This window comes from Gymnoscopelus microlampas (assembly GCF_963454915.1).
Source record: "Gymnoscopelus microlampas genome assembly, chromosome: 11".
NCBI lineage: Eukaryota > Metazoa > Chordata > Actinopteri > Myctophiformes > Myctophidae > Gymnoscopelus > Gymnoscopelus microlampas.
This window is the reverse complement of record NC_139948.1, coordinates 19,303,889-19,322,384: the sequence shown is the minus strand read 5'-3', so window position 1 is coordinate 19,322,384 and position 18,496 is coordinate 19,303,889. Positions and strand designations below refer to the sequence as shown.

Below are 18,496 nucleotides of genomic sequence, written 5' to 3'. Positions count from 1 at the left end.
AGACTGTCCTATCCTCCCTAGTTTGGACTTCACACACACACACACACACACACACACACACACACACACACACGCGCGGGTGGGACCTTTTACTCTATGGGTGGGACTCGTGATTTTTGTTTCACAAAATAGAGCAGCCTGTGAGGAGTTCGAACATCATATCTCCGACAGACAGAAAGTGACAGTCGGACACATCAGTGGAACTAGAGCTAGACATCATGGTGTTCCTGCAGCGGTGTGTCTTTAAGAGCATGTTTCAACACGGTCAGTGTTTTCTAGGAAGTCAAGAAGCCAGAAAGAGTTTAGCGTCCAGGTTTGGTTCTAACCTGTTGGCTGGACACAGGTCTGTTGTACACAGGACCAAGTCAAGTAAGTATAGGCAAACCCTCCTTCAATCAATCAATGTAGTTATGCTCTGATCTCTATTTATTTTATTGTGCATTTCTTCTTTCAAAGCTTCGCGCGGTGCTCGACCCACCTTCAACTCAAGCGTTCTGAAAATAAATCAGTGGTGGGAAAAGTAGACATTGTTTTACTTTAAGTAAAAGTATCGATACTGCAATTCTCTGTTACAAGTACAAGTCCGGAATTCAAAATGTACATTACAAAAGTATTGTTGGCATCAAAATATACTTAAAGTACCACAAGTAAAAGTACTCATTTATACAAATAATTGTAGTGGAGTAAAAAGTACAGTATCTGAGATGTAGTGGAGTAGAAGTAAAGGTAGCCTACTTAAAATTGGAAATACTCCACTAAACTTTGACTAAAGTACAAAAAAAATCTCAAAATTGTACTTAAGTACTTGAGTAAATGCACTCAGTTACTTTACACCACTGTTTATTGATAGGCTATTTGAAACGTGATGGAACAAATTTCCCAACACAGAACAGTAACACACATTTTGACAAGGGACTCTATATATTGTAAAAGGTCACATCTAGGTTAGCGGTTTGTCTGTTGGCTTCAACGTCTTCATGTCTCCTAATTGGTGTTTTCTTTGTGCTAGGCCTACTATGTAGTGGAGTAAAAGTATAATATTTGCCTCTGAGGGGTAAAAGTAGGCCTACAGAAAATTGGAAATACTCCAGTAAAGTAAGAAAATACTTGAGTAAATGTACTTAGTTAAGTTTACACCACTGTATACAGCAACATGTAACACAGATAGGCTGCAGATGTGCATCATGAAGCTGTAAAAAGTATTTTACTCCTCTGACAAATCACTTCATAATTGGCCTCCCGTGACTTGGGAAACACGTTGAGCTTGTGCCTCGCCTGTAGGGGGCGCAACATTCACCCCTATAACGTTAAGACCCCTTAACAGACGACGTCATACTGGCTGCGTGCAGCCAGTATGCGCGCAACGAAACCCATTATATCAGGTCTCGTTAGGACGCGTCTCACTAGCCAACACACACAAGAGGGGGTTGGGGTGTGCTGAAACCAGTGCACCCCGAAACAGGTTGGGAATTGATTGCGTGAAACAATCACCTGTGCGTCCAGGCTCAATGTTAGTAAACAAATAATTGGTCTATAAAGGTACTCACATTTTTTACTTGAGTAAAATTATCATTACTGCTATGTAGAAATACTCTGTTACAAGTAAAAGTCTGGAATTCAAAATTTACTTGAGTAAAAGTATAAAAGTATTGGCATCAAAATGTACTTAAAGTACCAAAAGTAAAAGTATTATTATGCAGAATGTCCCATTTCAAGTTTTCAAACGTATAAAAATCTTTTGAAAATAGCAGATTTACCATTTTCAAATGGCCAAAATAGTTGTATATAGTGCTGAAATGGGTAGTGTATGCTTTGTAATTATAATAAAAATCTACAAAGTAACTATAGTAGCTAAAGCTTTCAAATAATTGTAATGGAGTTATAGTACACTATTTGCCTTTGAGATGTAGTGGAGTTGAAGTAAAAGTAGCCTACTGAAAATTGGAAATACTCCAGTAAAGTAAAAATACGTTTAAGAACAATTGTTCTTAAGTGCAGAAGTACTGTGTACAGTACACAAGTAAATACACTTAGTTACTTTACGCCACTGCATGTTTCAATGAATTAAATACATTCACTGGTCTACTTAGAGATTGTCATTGTCCTCATTTATATCACCATGACCATGGTAACCTGATGGCATGTGTCCGTTTGAGCCAATGTTAGCTTTTTACTAGTTTGGAATGGTTGCTTTACTGCCAGTGCCATACTGTATTATGTAATTTATTGTGCTCCTATATGTATATATCCCTATACTGTAGCCTATGTCTGGAGCCGGCTGAGCTATATGGCTACTAGGTTGTCAAGCGACCACCTTGTTTTAGTTCATATTTACACTGCAAATTAGGACAGTACGTGTGGTTTCCTCCAAATGTTAAAGTAGGTTATCTATCTTATCAACATTGTGCTTTCATTTGTCTGTCGGTTTCCTTTACAAGTTGATCCTTTTCTCCGAGCTATGGGATCTAAACAGACTATAGGCCTACGCTGTCCTGCAACTTTGCACCCTGTTATTCATAGGGGCAATAAAACTCTGCTTATCAGCACTCCGAGTGGTGGAGCCTGTCTAGTAGAGCCCAGCACATAATAGCCGGGACCTACTACACATGTTTTGTTATTGGCACAAACGATAGATCCTAGCCTACATGCACTAGTCACATGTTGGCCTATAATATCAGAGTAATTGATCATCTACAGCCTTCTATTAGCTGTGTGTGTGTGTGTGTGTGTGTGTGTGTGTGTGTGTGTGTGTGTGTGTGTGTGTGTGTGTGTGTGTGTGTGTGTGTGTGTGTGTGTGTGTGTGTGTGTGTGTGTGTGTGTGTGTGTGTGTGTGTGTGTGTGTGTGTGTGTGTGTGTGAGAGAGAGAGAGAGATTTGGTGTAGAAGGAAAAGAGACTCGGGCTTAGTATAGACCCCTGGGGTACTCCGTCAACAGAGTATTAAGTGGTTAACATGGCAGAGACATTCTTTATGTAATAAATGCATGTTGTGTCCCACTAGGTGTTGCTGATGTAAACGAGCGGACTCTAGTTGCAGTGAAGCCTGATGGAGTCCAGCGATGCCTTATTGGACAAATTATTCAACGATTTGAGCAAAGGGGCTTCAAGCTGGTGGGCTTGAAAATGTTGCAGGTAATAAGAGTGTCTGAAAACGCTTTAAGTTATTTGAAGTTTGGAAAAAAAACATGCTTGGACCTTTTTTTTTATTCCTGCGTTTCTCACATCGTCTCTGTCGGATGGAAACCTCATTATGTCCAAAACTGTTACTTTTCAGGATTCAAATTCAAAAATAGCAAAAGTAGAAGATCTACAACCTCAAAAGAAACAATAACATGACATTTCTTTACATTCATATTTGTAATATTAATGTTATTTCATCACAAAAATCGTATTTCTTTTTTCCCAATTATTTGGGACCTTTCGCCCCACCAGTGGACCCCAGCCTACATGGTTGGGAATCGCTGTTCTAAGCTTTATGTCTATCAGGCAACATCTATTCATGGGCTGAACTAACTCAATGCTTACAGGTTCCTGAGGAGCTTCTCTCTGAGCATTACCGTGAGCTGACAGGGAAGCCCTTCTATCCCATTCTTCTGAAGTACATGACCTCTGGTCCAGTGGTTGTTATGGTGAGGGCTTGTTTTTTATGTATTCTTTTTTTAGTTTTTTGTTCTTGGGGCAGCTTCTACATAACAGCCTACATTGCACACGGAGCACCTGCATTGCACATGTATGCATATGTATCGCTTTAAAGAATGACACTGTTGGAATGAGCAGGCGCAGGTGGATTTATGCATTCATATAGTGGTGTTGTGGTTTGGTCTCCTAGCTCTTGAACTAGAGCTTTACCGATGCCAGAGTACTACTAGACCACTGATTACAATTGTTTTGAGTGGTATTTTGTCACAAAGGGCAAAACTTTCTAATAAAATTAGATTTTTATTAAAGTTTCTGTTGGAGAACATTTAACAAGTAAATACACACATAAACTGGACATTATTTTATTTAACCACTTAAGCCCTATTCAAAAATGTTAAAAAATAGCAGATCTGCAAGCTCACAACACTGTGCGACTGTGAGCTTGTAGATCTGCTATTTTAGAAAACTTTTGAATGTTTGCCCCAAAAAAGGTAACCTGACACCGTCAAATGGAAGAAGCTTGCGACACACATTTGTTTCACAGCCTACTTCCATCTGAGACTCCGGTCGCAGAATCGATGACAGACGTTTTTTCTTTTTTTCAAGCTACTAGGCAGGTGATTGGATGATCCCGCCCCTAGCAGCCGCTGATTGGTTCGAACATGCAGTGTTCGGGCAGCTTTACTCCCTGCGCAATCCCAGACCTCCTTCCTGAAATCAAATGCAAATGAGATTTCCGGAGGGAGGGGGGTTTACCAGGCTACAAAAAAGGGATGCTAGGTTGAAACTGGTAAATAATCGAGACAAATCGTCTGCATAATTGCAGATACCGTTGTTGTAAAAAAAAAGTCAAATAATGTCAATATATTGGCCCAGTCTACACTGTAGATATATCGGTTGAGAACTCTGATTTCTCTGTCAATATAATATGCAGTGAGGAGTTTATTGCTTCAGTTGTCTACTATGTTCATTAAGAATGATTGCACATCCACAAATTTCTCATACACACATAAAAATGTACACTCTGGCTTTGAGTCATTTGATGCAAAGCATAATAATTTACTACAACATTACAAAGTGTCACGGTTTAACAAAAGACAGCAGCAACCGCACATTCATGTGCAATTATCCATAATGTATTGCAAGCTTTTTGTCGTTTTACATTCTTCAGGCATCGAGGTTTGAAAGGATCTTTCCGTATTTTCTCCCTTCCTAGGTGTGGGAAGGGAACAATGTTGTCCAGACATCTCGTTTAATGGTGGGACCTACTAATCCAGCTGAAGCGCCAGCAGGGACAATCAGAGGCGATTTCAGTGTTCATGTTGGCAGGTAATGTATTCACTGTAAAGACTGGGCAGGGCACTCATTCTGATTTCTACATGCAAATAATATAATTTAGTTGTTGTTGAAAAACGATAGACAGGCAGGCAGGCAGGCAGGCAGACAGACAGACAGACAGATGGACGGACACAATATAAGATATTCTATTATGAGAAAGACAAATTGTAATATGGTGAAAAATACAAGTCTTGATTGTTGTCATTTATGTTTATGTGTGTTTGTGTTTTTAAGGAATGTGGTCCATGCCAGCGATTCACTGGAGAGCGCTCAGAGGGAGATCCAGCTGTGGTTTCAAGGAAATGAGCTAGTGACGTGGGACTCCTGCCAAAAGAACAACATCCAGGTGTGAAGAAGACCACAGGACTGATTGCACTGCTCCTGCTGTTTAAATCTCTCTGTTTTCACTATGTAATTGTACTTGAAATACTGTAGCTCAGTGGTTCTCCAACTTTTGTCATTTCAAGGACCCCCATAACTCTCTCAGGAGTTCATTTGAACTAAATGGACCCTTACAGGTTTGGAACCCCCTCGAGGAATCCTGAGGGTTTGTGGACCCCACTTTGAGAACCACTGCTGCAGCTCACAGTCTTACCAAAGCATTAACCACTTAAATGATACAATCATTGTTATACAGTTTCACACAGTAAAATCCTGAGTGTTCATTTAGCGTAACTCTGTGTAAAAAATGGTAATATAACCAAATAGACCCGTAAGGGTCTGAGTTGCAAAGGGATAAATTAACACTGAGGATATTACTGCAACTATGAACTCTTGAGAATGTATGTATTTTGCACTAAGATCATTTTAATGTATGTTAATTGTGATGACTGAAACTCAAAAGTTTACATGTGTTCTAAATGACCTGCTGCCAAATGTATTCAGTTTTGAGTCAATTGTTCACCTAAATATAATAATCTGTATTTATTTATTAATCATCATACACTCTTAAAAATGGACAATGTGACAAAGATAAACTTAATGTGAACAATGATATATGATTAATATATGTGTAAAATATTTGAAAGGGGTTGGAGTGATAAGCTTGTGCTTTTTTAATAGACATAATATGTACAGATACTGTATGTAAATAATATGCAGCTGAATTTCTAACTGTGCAATAAAGGCCATTTTAAAGATTGCAGTATTTCAGTGCATGGTTAAAATGCTGGGAACATCCTATGTAGATTCATTCATCCCAACATTTACAATGTACTAGTCATTCAGAGATATGACAGTACATGTGTAATGTGCAAATATTTAAACAATATATATATGAATGCAAACATACTGATAATTAAAGCCTAGGTTGTAATATTTAACAATACTATCATGCAATTTAGTAATTATTTTGTTTTACCCCATTGATCAATTTGAAAATGATGTTAAAAGGCCCAGCTGTCTGGTGCATAGGGGATACACCTGCACTCAAATAGGTTGATTGAGAATCAACTGATGTCCACACAGCCATGCTGCTTAAGCCAGTGGTTCTCAAACGTTTTAATTTCAAGGACGCCCAGTTTAGTATGACCACGGCCCCCATAACTCATAGTCTACAAATGGGTCCATTTGGTTCCATTTGTATAGGTATTGGGGTTACAGATCTGTCCATTTGGTTCCTATGTAATCATGTAGTTCGGGATGCCCTGGATCCCCCTAAAGGACCCCTGGGGGTCCCTGGACCTCACTTTGATAACCACTGGCTCAAACCGAGCCACATTGCTTTGTCTCGCTTTCCTGAATTCCTGACTAGCGTGCATGAAGTACATGCACCCTCCTACACCTGCAACTGCAGCTTCAGTGTCTCTTTCTGCACCTCCACTAGTAATCTGACTCCAATGTATAGGTACAGTAGGCCTACTGGCACAGTTAAGACATTTATTAATCAGTTTGACCACTGCTTGGCACAACCCCTAATTAATCTCAGTGAAGGATTAATTTGCATGAAAACGGTCAAATGTATTCACAGACAGTGGTTGAACATATTAGAGCTGTGTCTCTAATATAAAATGCACTATCTTATTAACATGGGAGTGGACAAATATACTGGCTTTATGTAAATGTATGTTTATTTAAATTGGAAATCAATTAACAACCCAAAACAAGGACAAATATTGTCCAGAAAGAAACCCTCAAATGGTATTGCATTAGCATAAAAACAGGCTGTAGCCGATAGGTATAATGATCTGCTAAATTTACTTAGTAATATGAGTACTGCAGTGTCCACCTTTATGCTTATAAAGGTTCACAAACTTATCCCTTTTTTTTTTACATAAACACTCTCATTTAGCTACCTTTTGAAAGTAGCTAAAGAAATGATAAATGTAGGCCCTAATGAGTTGTTGTAATGGTACTGTAACATCTACAATGACCCAACACATAATGAGCATGTTCACGGACATAGAGGGCTGTGTCCTAAACTATGGTCTTCAGGCCAAATGGCAAAAATAAATAAATATGCGAATAATCATGATTAAAAGAATGAATTGCGATTAGCAGTGAGTTCATCGCCATTAAATTAGTTTACTTTGACAACCTAGTCTCATGAGCTGTTGCCTCCCACGTGTGTGTGTGTGTGTGTGTGTGTGTGTGTGTGTGTGTGTGTGTGTGTGTGTGTGTGTGTGTGTGTGTGTGTGTGTGTGTGTGTGTGTGTGTGTTTGTTTATGGGAATTTTGCACTAGACATGACTATGCACAGTATAATGTAACTAATAATTACATGAATATGTACTGTATATAAACAATTTCTTGATCATGTACTGTTGATGTTTATGAAACCTTGGTGGCATTTACCTTGACCTTGCACCTTGTCGTTCTGGATCAAAGTATCTGCTAATGTAAATAAATCATATAGTAAACACTGATTGGATGTTTTGACTGCATACTTATTGTGCATGATAATCAGATCCTTCTGTCTGTCTACTGACCTTTTGTATCTTGGACAGAATTTACCCCTGTGTGATCAATAAATCTAATATAATCTTATCTAATCTAAATGAATTGTCACTGTGCCAGTTCTTTTTGCCACTTTATAAATAACCGCCGTGAGAAGGCTTGAAGGAGTTTTGTAATGTTTGTGTTTCAAAGATGACCTAAGTCTAAAAGTGATACTTATCTGAACAACTCACATAACCTCTTCACTGTGAAGGCTATAGGGAAACAAATCATCTTGACTTTAGTAAACAGATAGAACAAAGGATCACACATCCTCAGTCTTAAAACAAAAAAAAAACATTTTCTATGAAAAGTATTGCAAGATGTGCATAACTTTAAGCAAAGTGTGCATGCTATCGTCAGAGAATCCGCAGCATTTCAACAGTATACCTGCATGCGTGATAAAGACATTGAAACCCCTAGATCATGATAATTATGTAAATACTAATGTCTGTAGGGAAGTGTCACAACTTTGTCAACAATAACTACAACTGTGTCCTTTGTTCTCTGGTGCCACATTTGAACTGGTGGGTCTGGGGGCCAGTGATATTGTTGGTGTCACAGCATTCCACCTGGTGGGACGGTGATATTGATGATGTCACTCACAGCATGGTGGCTGGGGGATATTGTTGGTGTGTCACAGCGTTCCACCCTGTGACTTCACGTCCACCTTCAGTTTTTGCTTCTCCATCACCGCTTCCAGTTCTGTGGCTTTGTGCACATCCTGAAAAAGACAAGGAGAGGATAATTGAGCTGAAACGTGATCCACATGGTTGGATTTACCATAATTCACAATCATGGTACTTTGAATCCCCCCCCCCCCCCCCCCCATTTTCATTACTGTCACTGACATCCCCCACTGTTAACCTTGGAAGGGTGTAGAAGACAATCACATGCCTCCTCTGATTCACATGGAGTAGCCAGACACTACTTTTCACCTGACAGTGATGAGTTTCACCAGGAGAAAGTAACGCATAGACATAGAGGTTCACACTGCCACCCCCAGATCCCCTCCCCTCGAACAGGTGCCCCCCCCCCCCCCACCAACCAGCAAGGGTCACTAATGCAGTGACAAGGACATGGTCCTTCACTGGCTTCCCACCTGTTGAACTAGGGTCGCAGTGGTGGTGGCATTTTCAAGTGACATTTTCACCCTCAAATTGATATGTATTTGGCCACGGACCTCCATCTGAAAAGATTTTGTGCCAGGGACCCCATGAAAGAAGATTTGTCAAGAGTTTTCAAAATGTTTTTAAAATAGCAGATCCACAAGCTCACAACATGTCACAATGCGACCTGATGAAAGCTTGTAGATTGGCTATTTTTAAATAGCCGAAATATTAAATATTGCTGGGGACACCTAGAACCCCCCAATGACCCCTGGGGTCCCTAGACCTCACTTTAAAAAACAATGCTTTACACCACCCAGGCACACACAATTTTCAGTTCACGCTGATTTGTAGTAATATCCTGTGCTCTTCATTGCAAACCAAATCCAACATTCAGCTAAATAATGATGACCCTACATTGCACTGCAGTTTACAAACACACCCCAAGGTACAATATGTACTGTATGTCTCACAGAGCAAGACTATATTGAGAATATCAGCTACTGCCTGCGTGATTGGAACCACCGACCCATTGCATTTTATCTGCACCATAGAATGATATCAGGGTAATTATGCCATAAATTATGCAATTAATCATTACCTCAAGTAGGGCCTTCTGTACCATGATCTGACTGTAGACTCTGGCACCCTCTTCTGGTGAGACTGTGCGGAGCTCCTCTTTATTCAGAGAGAAAAGCTGTGCAGCGCTTAAAATACCAAGAACCTGAATTGTCCTAACAGAGGAGACAAGAAGAAAAATGACATGCTCAGGATGAATCGATTTTTGGCAAAGAGATTTAATGTGGACAAGAAAAGAAAACAGTCCAAATACAGTTACAACCGAGGTCCGTTTCACTAAGACTAAAGGGTTGAAGTGTTTTTAAGTAAACAGCAGTAAACTCACTCCTCACTGAAGCCTTTGCCACTGAGCCAGGCAGCCACCTCGGCAGGGGGGGAGTGGTAGTCCAGCGGGGCAGACGTGTCAGATGTACGCGGTATGACCAGAGGACGGTTTGAGCCTGACTTCCCGTTGGCCAGCCGGTGCTGAAGCTCGTCATTCACATCATTCATGAGGACTGTGCACAAAAGGAAACATGGTATCAGTAGGCAGCCATTTAGAACAGTGGTTCTCAACCTTTTCAGGTCGCGACCCCCCAAAATAATCATGTGAACTGGCGACCCCCACCCTAAGCACTCGGAATTGTAGGAGTTGAGGCATCACATTTTGTTTGACTCAGTTCCACAGATAAATATTGTGAAACTAGCTGATCGGCTATTTAAAAAGATGTTGACTCTTTCTTATATTATTTGACAATTTGGCCAATGTTTGACCAGTTCTTATAGTTTGCTGATTACTTTTAACACAGCAATGGACTTTTTTATTTTTCTTCTTTTTTTTAGGTATTAAAAGGCCTTCAAAGTCCTTAAATTGTCACTTCACTATCATCTGGGCACCCCCCCCAAATCATGTGGGGACTCCCCTGATGGTCCCTATTTAAAATGAACACTGAGGTGTAGATTGGGGTCCCAGACATTAAGAAAAACTATGAAATCGGGGTCTGTGGCCTAAATGCATATCAAACTGGGGGTCCATCAAATGAAAAAGGTTGAGGAACCACTGCAATATTATGTATGTTAGATGTACAGTAAAAGGGTTTATTACCTCGATCTCCTTCTCCCTGCAGTGTTGGAGGGTGTGCTGTAGAAGGACTGGTGTCATTTGGGCTTGCCGGCGCAAATGAGAAATACATACTGGATGGAGGTGAAAGGGGCACCTTCTGTAGGGGATAGACAGGAAACTAATATTTTAGAATGTCTGTTTAATGTCAAAAACCAGTGGTGGAAAAGGTACTCACATTTTATACCTAAGTAAAAGTATCAATACTGCAATGTAGAAATACTCTGTTACAAGTAAAAGTCCAGAATTCAAAATGTACTTGATTAAAAGTACAAACATATAAAATTGGTGTCAAAATGTACTTAAAGTACCAAAAATAGAAAGTACTCATTATGCAGACTGTCCCATTTCCCAACTTTCCCAAGTTTTCAAATGTATACAAATGTTTTGAAAATCTACAAGCTCACAATGTGTCGCATTGTGAGCTTGTAGATCGGCCGGAATGTATATAGGGGGGGTATATAAGTAGATAATGTATGTTTTGTAATGATAATAAAGATTTTGGTTAAATTAACACAGGATGTTACTGTGTGTGTGTGTGTGTGTGTGTGTGTGTGTGTGTGTGTGTGTGTGTGTGTGTGTGTGTGTGTGTGTGTGTGTGTGTGTGTGGGCATTACTTTGGACTCTCTGCGCACCACCGGGCTGTGTCTTTCATCATTATTGAGAGCAGACAAAGGTTCCAGGATATTATGGGGAACAAAGCCTATCTGGTCAAAACGATTCCGACATTTCCACCAGCGCTTTGATGACTCAATTACCTGCAAAAAAAGAATAAAGTGAAAAACTTTAACTTTATGTTTTGTTAAAGTTTACTATGTCAACAAAAATATATATATATATTATTAATAACATATGCTATGAGAATGAGTGAGATTTATACCTCCAGGGTTTCTCCTTGCAGCACTGAAAGTTCACTGCTGTTCCTGGCCACAAAGTCATAACTGCAACAGTAGTGTCTCTCGCCCTCTGGTGGTAGACCATTGCTATGGTAAACCAAAGATGAATGATGTCATTCAAACAGTTTCATTAACCATCATACCACAGGGTCACATGACAAGATCTGCAGATCTGCTATTTGAAAAATAACATTCTTGACAATTGTTTGAGCTACAAACCCTTAAAATAGGGGGGAGGAACATAGGACAAAAGATTTACAAGCTCACGAAGCTTGTAGATCTCTCTAACTCAGGTCCAGTTTACTAAAGTTTAGAGGGTTTAAGTGGTTAAAAAATCCAACTCCCCTGTTATTTCTGCCGCTTATGTTTCACTATCTGTCTCTGACTTACAATTCTTCAGTTGGCTGCACCGTGGAGACAGGCCTCATTGTAGCGTGTCGAGCGTTTTCCTGCAGATGAAGTCACACAGCTGGATTAGCCAACATACTGACTGTGGTGGAAGAAGTATTCATGCCTTTTACTTAAGTAAAACTAAATTAGTAATATTTCAGCGTAGAAATACTCTGTTACAAAATATACTTATTATATCATTGGATTATAGATATTGATGCATTAATGTGTTCATAGTTTAATGTTGAACTTTCAGCTGGTAAAGGTGTAGCATTTATTAGTTGGCTATATTTTGTTTAATAATCTGAAAGCTGTCAGATAAATAGTAGTAGTGAAGTAAAAAGTACATCATTTACGAAATATAGTAGAAGTAAAAAGTAGCAAAATAAAAATGGAAACACTCAAGTAAAGTACAAGTACTTAATTACGCTAGTTGAGTAAAGGTACTTAGTTTCTTTCCATCACGGTATATTGACCTACAGTACACATCAGAATGAGATATCCGTACATGATTATTATGTGTAATCTTTCTTGTCAGATAGTTGTTGGGCATGTTTTGTGTACAGTACTATTACCTCTCTGCTTCCATCAATGACATCCTGTTGGTGCTGTGACTCAATGGGGTCTGAGCTGGAGGCCTGTGGCTGCCACCCATCCAGGAACACGGGTGTGTATGGAGGGACAGACACACTGAGCTGGGAGCTGGCAAACAAAGCAGAAGTGATGCATTGAGAAATCACCAACCTTTACCATCCACTCAAATGATACTCTCAGGTAGGGCTGGGCAATTATCCAGAGATATATCAAAACCAATATTTAGAACCAACAACTGGCTTATAACCGTTTTTTCTTATAGTATATCAACGAATAGACAGGAAACGATTCTAATAGATTTTTGTCTTTCTAAATCTGATTAGTCTACTACTCCTGATTAGTCTACTAGCCCTACTCTCAGTTTTATGATCGATATATACTTTGCCATTCGACCTTATAGCTTAATCAAAGTTCGATGTTTTACACGCACGCACGCACGCATGCACGCACAGCGCACACACACCAATGTAAAGTCCAGTTGGGCCCTAGGGACGTCCATAGTTCCTTTTCTTCTTCGGTCAAATGCTCCTGAAGCAGCGACACGGCACCCTGGGTCAGAGCCGGGCTAACCACTGTTGCCCCCAGCTCTGGTCCACCTGTCGTTTTCACCAACTGTGAATGGGATGGTAGAGCTTTATTTATACTTTGTCGTATGACAGTGTCTGTCGTACAGGGAGACAGAGAGGGACACGGACGAGCAGACTACTAGACAAAAGGAAATCATTAAGACTCACCAGTCCGAGAGGGACAAAGACATGATGTAGCAACTCTGGTGAGTTAGGCTCTGAAATGGAAGACTTGAGACGGTCCTGAAAAAAAACAAGAAATGAAACGAAACTAAACGAAAAGACAATCCGCAAAACATAATTTTCATCTTTCATGAATGTTTTGATCCTAATTTACTTGAAAGACACAAAGAATTTGCATTTCCTGTACAGCTGCCTTCATAAAATAGAATAAAAAGAAAGTGAGGAGAAAACCTGGCAAGCTAAGTTGTATGTCCTGTATTTGATTGACAGTAGGAGAAAAATAAATGTCATCTCTGAGGAGTGACTCATCTCAACTCACCAGAAGGCTGAGGGAGTATTTCATTTTCTGAAAGATGTCCACAAATTCCTCCTGCGATGGAGGGCTTGCCTTCAGCATCAACAAATCATCTGCATAAAAGGAAAGATGAACCACTATTGTTATAATCAATGCAACTTTGATTTTGATGATTTAAAACAATGCAATGCAAGTGAGCCGAATTAAGTAGTAGTTGTCTCACTCACTCACTCACTCACTCACTCACTCTCACTCTCTCACACACACACACACACACACACACACACACACACACACACACACACACACACACACACACACACACACAGACACACACAGACACAGACACACACACACACACACACACACACACACACACACACACACACACACACACACACACACACACACACACACAGACACACACAGACACACACACCCCACACACACACACACACACACACACACACACACACACACACACACACGCACACACACACACACACACGCACACACACACACGCACACAAACCAACCAGGCCATCTCAAATATGTTATGTCGAGGGCCCCCAAATACGGTAGAGATATCTAATGCCATGTAAAACAATCTATTAGAATAGTCCTTACAGTACATATGGAAGATATGTATATGGAGTAAAATTACAGTGAAACTCCTCAAGCACCTGTTCCTTCCTTCCTTATAAGGCTACTGTCCTCTTGAAAGATACTAGTCCCACCAGCAGGGTGGCATAGGAAGATATAGTTGATCCTATATTACAGTACATGTATGTTCGCAATGCTGAGAATTTGTTTTTGGTTTCTTGGGGGTAACTGGATTGATGTCTTGCCAAGAAATTGACCCTGTACAAGAACAGAACCACAGCAACACCTGTCACACCTGTAAACCTATGCGAGGGTAATCAGCAGGCAGCAGAGCCTAATGGCTCATTTATCCTTGGTTGCACCCCGTGTCACATTTTTTGGCACATGGCACCGGAACGCAATTAAACATAAATTACCCTGAAAGACATTAGTGACACTTACCATCCTGGCTCTGTTTTTTCTTGCTTTTTCTGCTTCTCTTCTTGTTCCTCTGGTTGAGGACACCCTGAGCTTCGGCTGTTTGTTGCAGGCGGCCCATGAATCTCTCCATGTCGTCAAAACAGTGATTCAGGAGTTCCTAGAGTAGGATTTACAAATGATACTGTAGGTTGTGCTGTTCACTGATACTTTCATCACAAACAAGAAAAAGCGCTCCTCGGAGCACAGGTCTCCGCCAGGTCAGGTAGGTTATTGTGGGCCAGCAATGTTCGAAATTCGCCAATCAGGATGGAATAGGATGGATCCGTCTTGATCACTTGACTATTATAGAAATAATGTGTATCGATTTGTGTGATGTTTGGACAAAATTGTAGGAGTAATATAAAGAAAAACAATTTAGCAAAAAATGTCCTCCTGGTGGCTATAATAGGGCAATGTTAAAAGGGTGGCGCACTACGTTGAGGAACAACATAGTGCGCCAACGTAGAATGTGCGTGCCAAGTTTCACCGTAATCGGACACTGCGTTCATGATTTGCGGCATTTTGTTCAAAACGGGCCACTCCTGCAAACTTTAGCTGTCAGTCTTAGTCAATCAGGATGGAATATGAAAAACAGGTCCGTCTTGATCACATGACTGTAGAGATCACGTGTACCGTCCGATTAGCCTGAAATTTGGATAAAAACTGAAGGAGTAATATAAAGAAATCTGTTTTACATACTGTAAGTCAGCCTCCTGGTGGCGCTTTAAATGGTAGATGTGAAAAATGCAGGGAAAAGGTTTTTCCTTGGCCTCTAAGGAGGCCAAGCGTTACCACTAAACGTATTTGGGAGCAGCAATTGGTGTGTGGACTCTTCTTATATGTTGTGGCAACTACACATTATTATTGCAATATACGTATATACGTACAAATATACAAAAATAGATGCACAGTGATAGCACAGGTTATAGACTACTTTGCACAGATATGAAAAACAGTTATGCCTTGAGATTTTGACTTTCTGTTTGTTATGCACAAAACGTTTGTGAGGTGTTAGGGGGTTAAGACACGTTCACTGGGTGAGCTGAGGGTCAAACGGTGACCTTTCTATTCCCAGACAGCCTCTCTACCCACTCAGCTATGGCCATCCCCAAACACTACACAATAAAATCATCAGTGTAATTGATCAATTTGTAAACTCTTAAGAGTTCATTTGTTGAATGATGTTACAGTGTTTAAACCTATCTTTTTAAACATATTTCAGCAGGGCGATTCGTTTATTATGGGGATTGGGGATACACAGTATAATACTGCATCAAGCATGTAATACTATTGGCCTATATACACATTGAGACTCTGGCACCCATACATTCTCATTTTTTCAAAAGGCTCCCAGTGCATTTCCTGTATTTAGTGCATGGAATAACTCAATTCGGAAAAGAGGTCTTAGTTATCACAGCTCCTCTTTAAAATCCTAGTGTTCTTTTAATTATAAAATGGAGCCGTCTAGTCTACCCTTTTAGAGTAATACACTGCTCAAAATAATTAAGGGAACACTTTGATCCCTTAATTCTTTTCAGCAATTTTTGTTTTTTTGCAATTTTTTGCAGTATGTACACAGTTCATGAAAACTCAAAATAATTAAGGGATCAAAGTGTTCCCTACATTTCTTTGAGCAGTATATTAATACTGAAGATGTTGTTGTATACATCTGCTGATGAGATCAAGCATATAGCACAAGTTAATACATTTTGACTTGGAAATGTTTTTAAGATTGTACGATTGGCTTCGTGAGGCCATGCGTGCGCACATACACATACATGCAGCGCACCAGTGTCATAAAAATACGTACCACCTCTCTTTCTGCGTTCAATGTGGATGTGTGTTTCAGCTCGCCACTGTCACCATTCACTGAAAGGTAGAAAATAAAATAACCAAGAATATTCAATTGAATCAATTTACATAATTAACATCATTCATTGCATCAACTATACTCTTTTCAGTCCAAGTTCTCACACACACACCACACACACACACACACACACACACACACACACACACACACACACACACACACACACACACACACACACACACACACACACACACACACACACACACACACACACACACACACACACACACACACACACACACACACACACACACACACACACACACACACACACACACACACACACACACACACACACACACACACACACACACACACACACACACACACACACACGGACATACCTTTTCTTAAGCTTGAATAGACAGGCACGTTCCCAGTAGGAAGCGCCTCACCCGGATTACCTATCATGACCCGGACACCTGAAGGCTTCCTGGCAACCGGTGGAGGAGGGCTTGCAGACATCTATTGTGTGTGTGTGTGTGTGGGGGGGGGGGGGGGGGTTGGACAGATGAAAATAAAAATAGAGAAAGCATGTACGTATTTGTAGAATCAGAGGAACGTGAGGGAAAACATGTGATGTAAATGTCACAATACTTCATGTCATAATGACTGTTGACTTTAAGGAGGTCTGTAGATATCTTTTTTGGGACATATGATCAAAATGTTATTCTAAATTAAACCATATATTGACGATGAACCAACCCCAGAACGTTGCTGTTGTCATGTACAGCCAATTCAAACTTATTTGGTAACCTAATATGTGTAGTAATCTGTATACTGGACGCAATGGTATATATACTGCTACTGTACACAGGAACAGAACATTTCCTACAATATTTAGTATTTAGATATGTATTCATGCAATATGAAGATATGTCTGGTAAAACCTGCTCTGCAGACAAAACAAAACCTTAGCAGTATATCAACTTAATTGTCTTTAAAGGACCAGAACATCGACAAATCACAGGCCGATACTGCCATATTCCCCCAGTGGGTGGTAAGAATGTGGCTTGACATCCTATGCGTGCGTGCGTGCGTGCGTGCGTGTGTGCGTGTGTGTGTGCGTGTGTGTGTGTGTGTGTGTGTGTGTGTGTGACATATATACAGTACAGGAAAAACCACTGTCACAGAGATGCTTGGTATGCAGGTATCCCCAGCAAGTACAATAAATTTAATTAATTGCATAATTCCACAACACCACAGTATGTACTCTAGCTAGGTTCAGATTTTTGAGGGCCTCCAACACGTTATGCTCTTCTTTCCCTCATAAACCCTATATATTTCATTGACCGGGCAGGGCCCTATACTTGTGCTCCTCCTTTTTAACCTCTACACCTAATCTGTTTGCTGAAAGTGGCCAATCTATGAGCCGAGAGCTTGTAGATCGGCTGTTTTTTTTCCAAATATTCACCCACTATGACATGCCCAAAATAGAGACAATAAGGTTCTAGTGTTAAATGACATATTGACCTAAATGTACCTGGTCCATTTGGGTCATTTTGACACTTTCAGAGTTAAATGAACACTGAGGATTTTACTAACTTCACAAACGTAATCCTTCACTAACTACAAAATGGTAGAAAAAAAACCTTCAGACAATCTTATTGTTAAGGCAGCAAAACAAGAGAGGTGTAACACTAGATGAATAGAAGAAGCGTTAACAACAATGTGGTTTGTCCTCACTCAGCAATATCTGACAGGAAACACGTCTGGCACACATACAACAGGTGTATCATTCTCCCTCTCTCTCTTTCTGTCTAGTTAAGCAATAAACAATGTTAAAGCATGCACTGCATCACTGTACCTTTCAGCGTTGTTGGAGCGTTTGAGTCCACAGCACAAATAGAAGGCGCCAATCCGCTCATTGACTTGTATGTGCATTGAGCTTAGCTGTTTACCCCACTACGTCCCACCTTCTAGAGATATGCAGGGAGGAACG

General features: G+C 40.2%; 2 protein-coding genes across 4 annotated transcripts; one reads left to right on the top strand and one right to left on the bottom strand.

The window, feature by feature from the left end:
• Positions 1 to 197: 197 nt before the first annotated feature.
• nme4 (NME/NM23 nucleoside diphosphate kinase 4) lies at positions 198 to 5,335 on the top strand. Its single transcript, XM_084071548.1, has 5 exons — positions 198 to 369; positions 3,000 to 3,130; positions 3,526 to 3,627; positions 4,854 to 4,966; positions 5,210 to 5,335. The coding sequence occupies exons 1-5, from the start codon at positions 219 to 221 to the stop codon at positions 5,325 to 5,327; spliced, it is 615 nt and encodes a 204-aa protein (XP_083927674.1). The 5' UTR covers positions 198 to 218; the 3' UTR covers positions 5,328 to 5,335.
• On the bottom strand, positions 5,152 to 18,475 carry eps8l1a (EPS8 signaling adaptor L1a). Of its 3 annotated transcripts, none has more exons than XR_014601787.1 (16): positions 18,362 to 18,475; positions 16,899 to 17,019; positions 16,492 to 16,550; positions 14,664 to 14,799; positions 13,644 to 13,732; positions 13,310 to 13,384; positions 13,039 to 13,187; positions 12,557 to 12,683; positions 11,982 to 12,040; positions 11,576 to 11,678; positions 11,313 to 11,453; positions 10,681 to 10,795; positions 9,922 to 10,093; positions 9,619 to 9,751; positions 6,664 to 8,632; positions 5,152 to 6,631 (listed from the first exon to the last, which is right to left on the bottom strand). XR_014601787.1 is itself a non-coding variant. In XM_084071547.1 (16 exons), exons 2-15 carry the CDS (start codon positions 17,017 to 17,019, stop codon positions 8,546 to 8,548), a joined length of 1,566 nt encoding a protein of 521 aa, XP_083927673.1. In that variant the 5' UTR covers positions 18,362 to 18,475; the 3' UTR covers positions 5,152 to 8,123; positions 8,515 to 8,545. The 3 variants fall into 3 exon arrangements, 2 of the variants coding, with proteins under 2 accessions (XP_083927673.1, XP_083927672.1); XM_084071547.1 differs by having other exon boundaries at positions 5,152 to 8,123; positions 8,515 to 8,632; XM_084071546.1 differs by having other exon boundaries at positions 5,152 to 8,632.
• Positions 18,476 to 18,496: the final 21 nt, after the last annotated feature.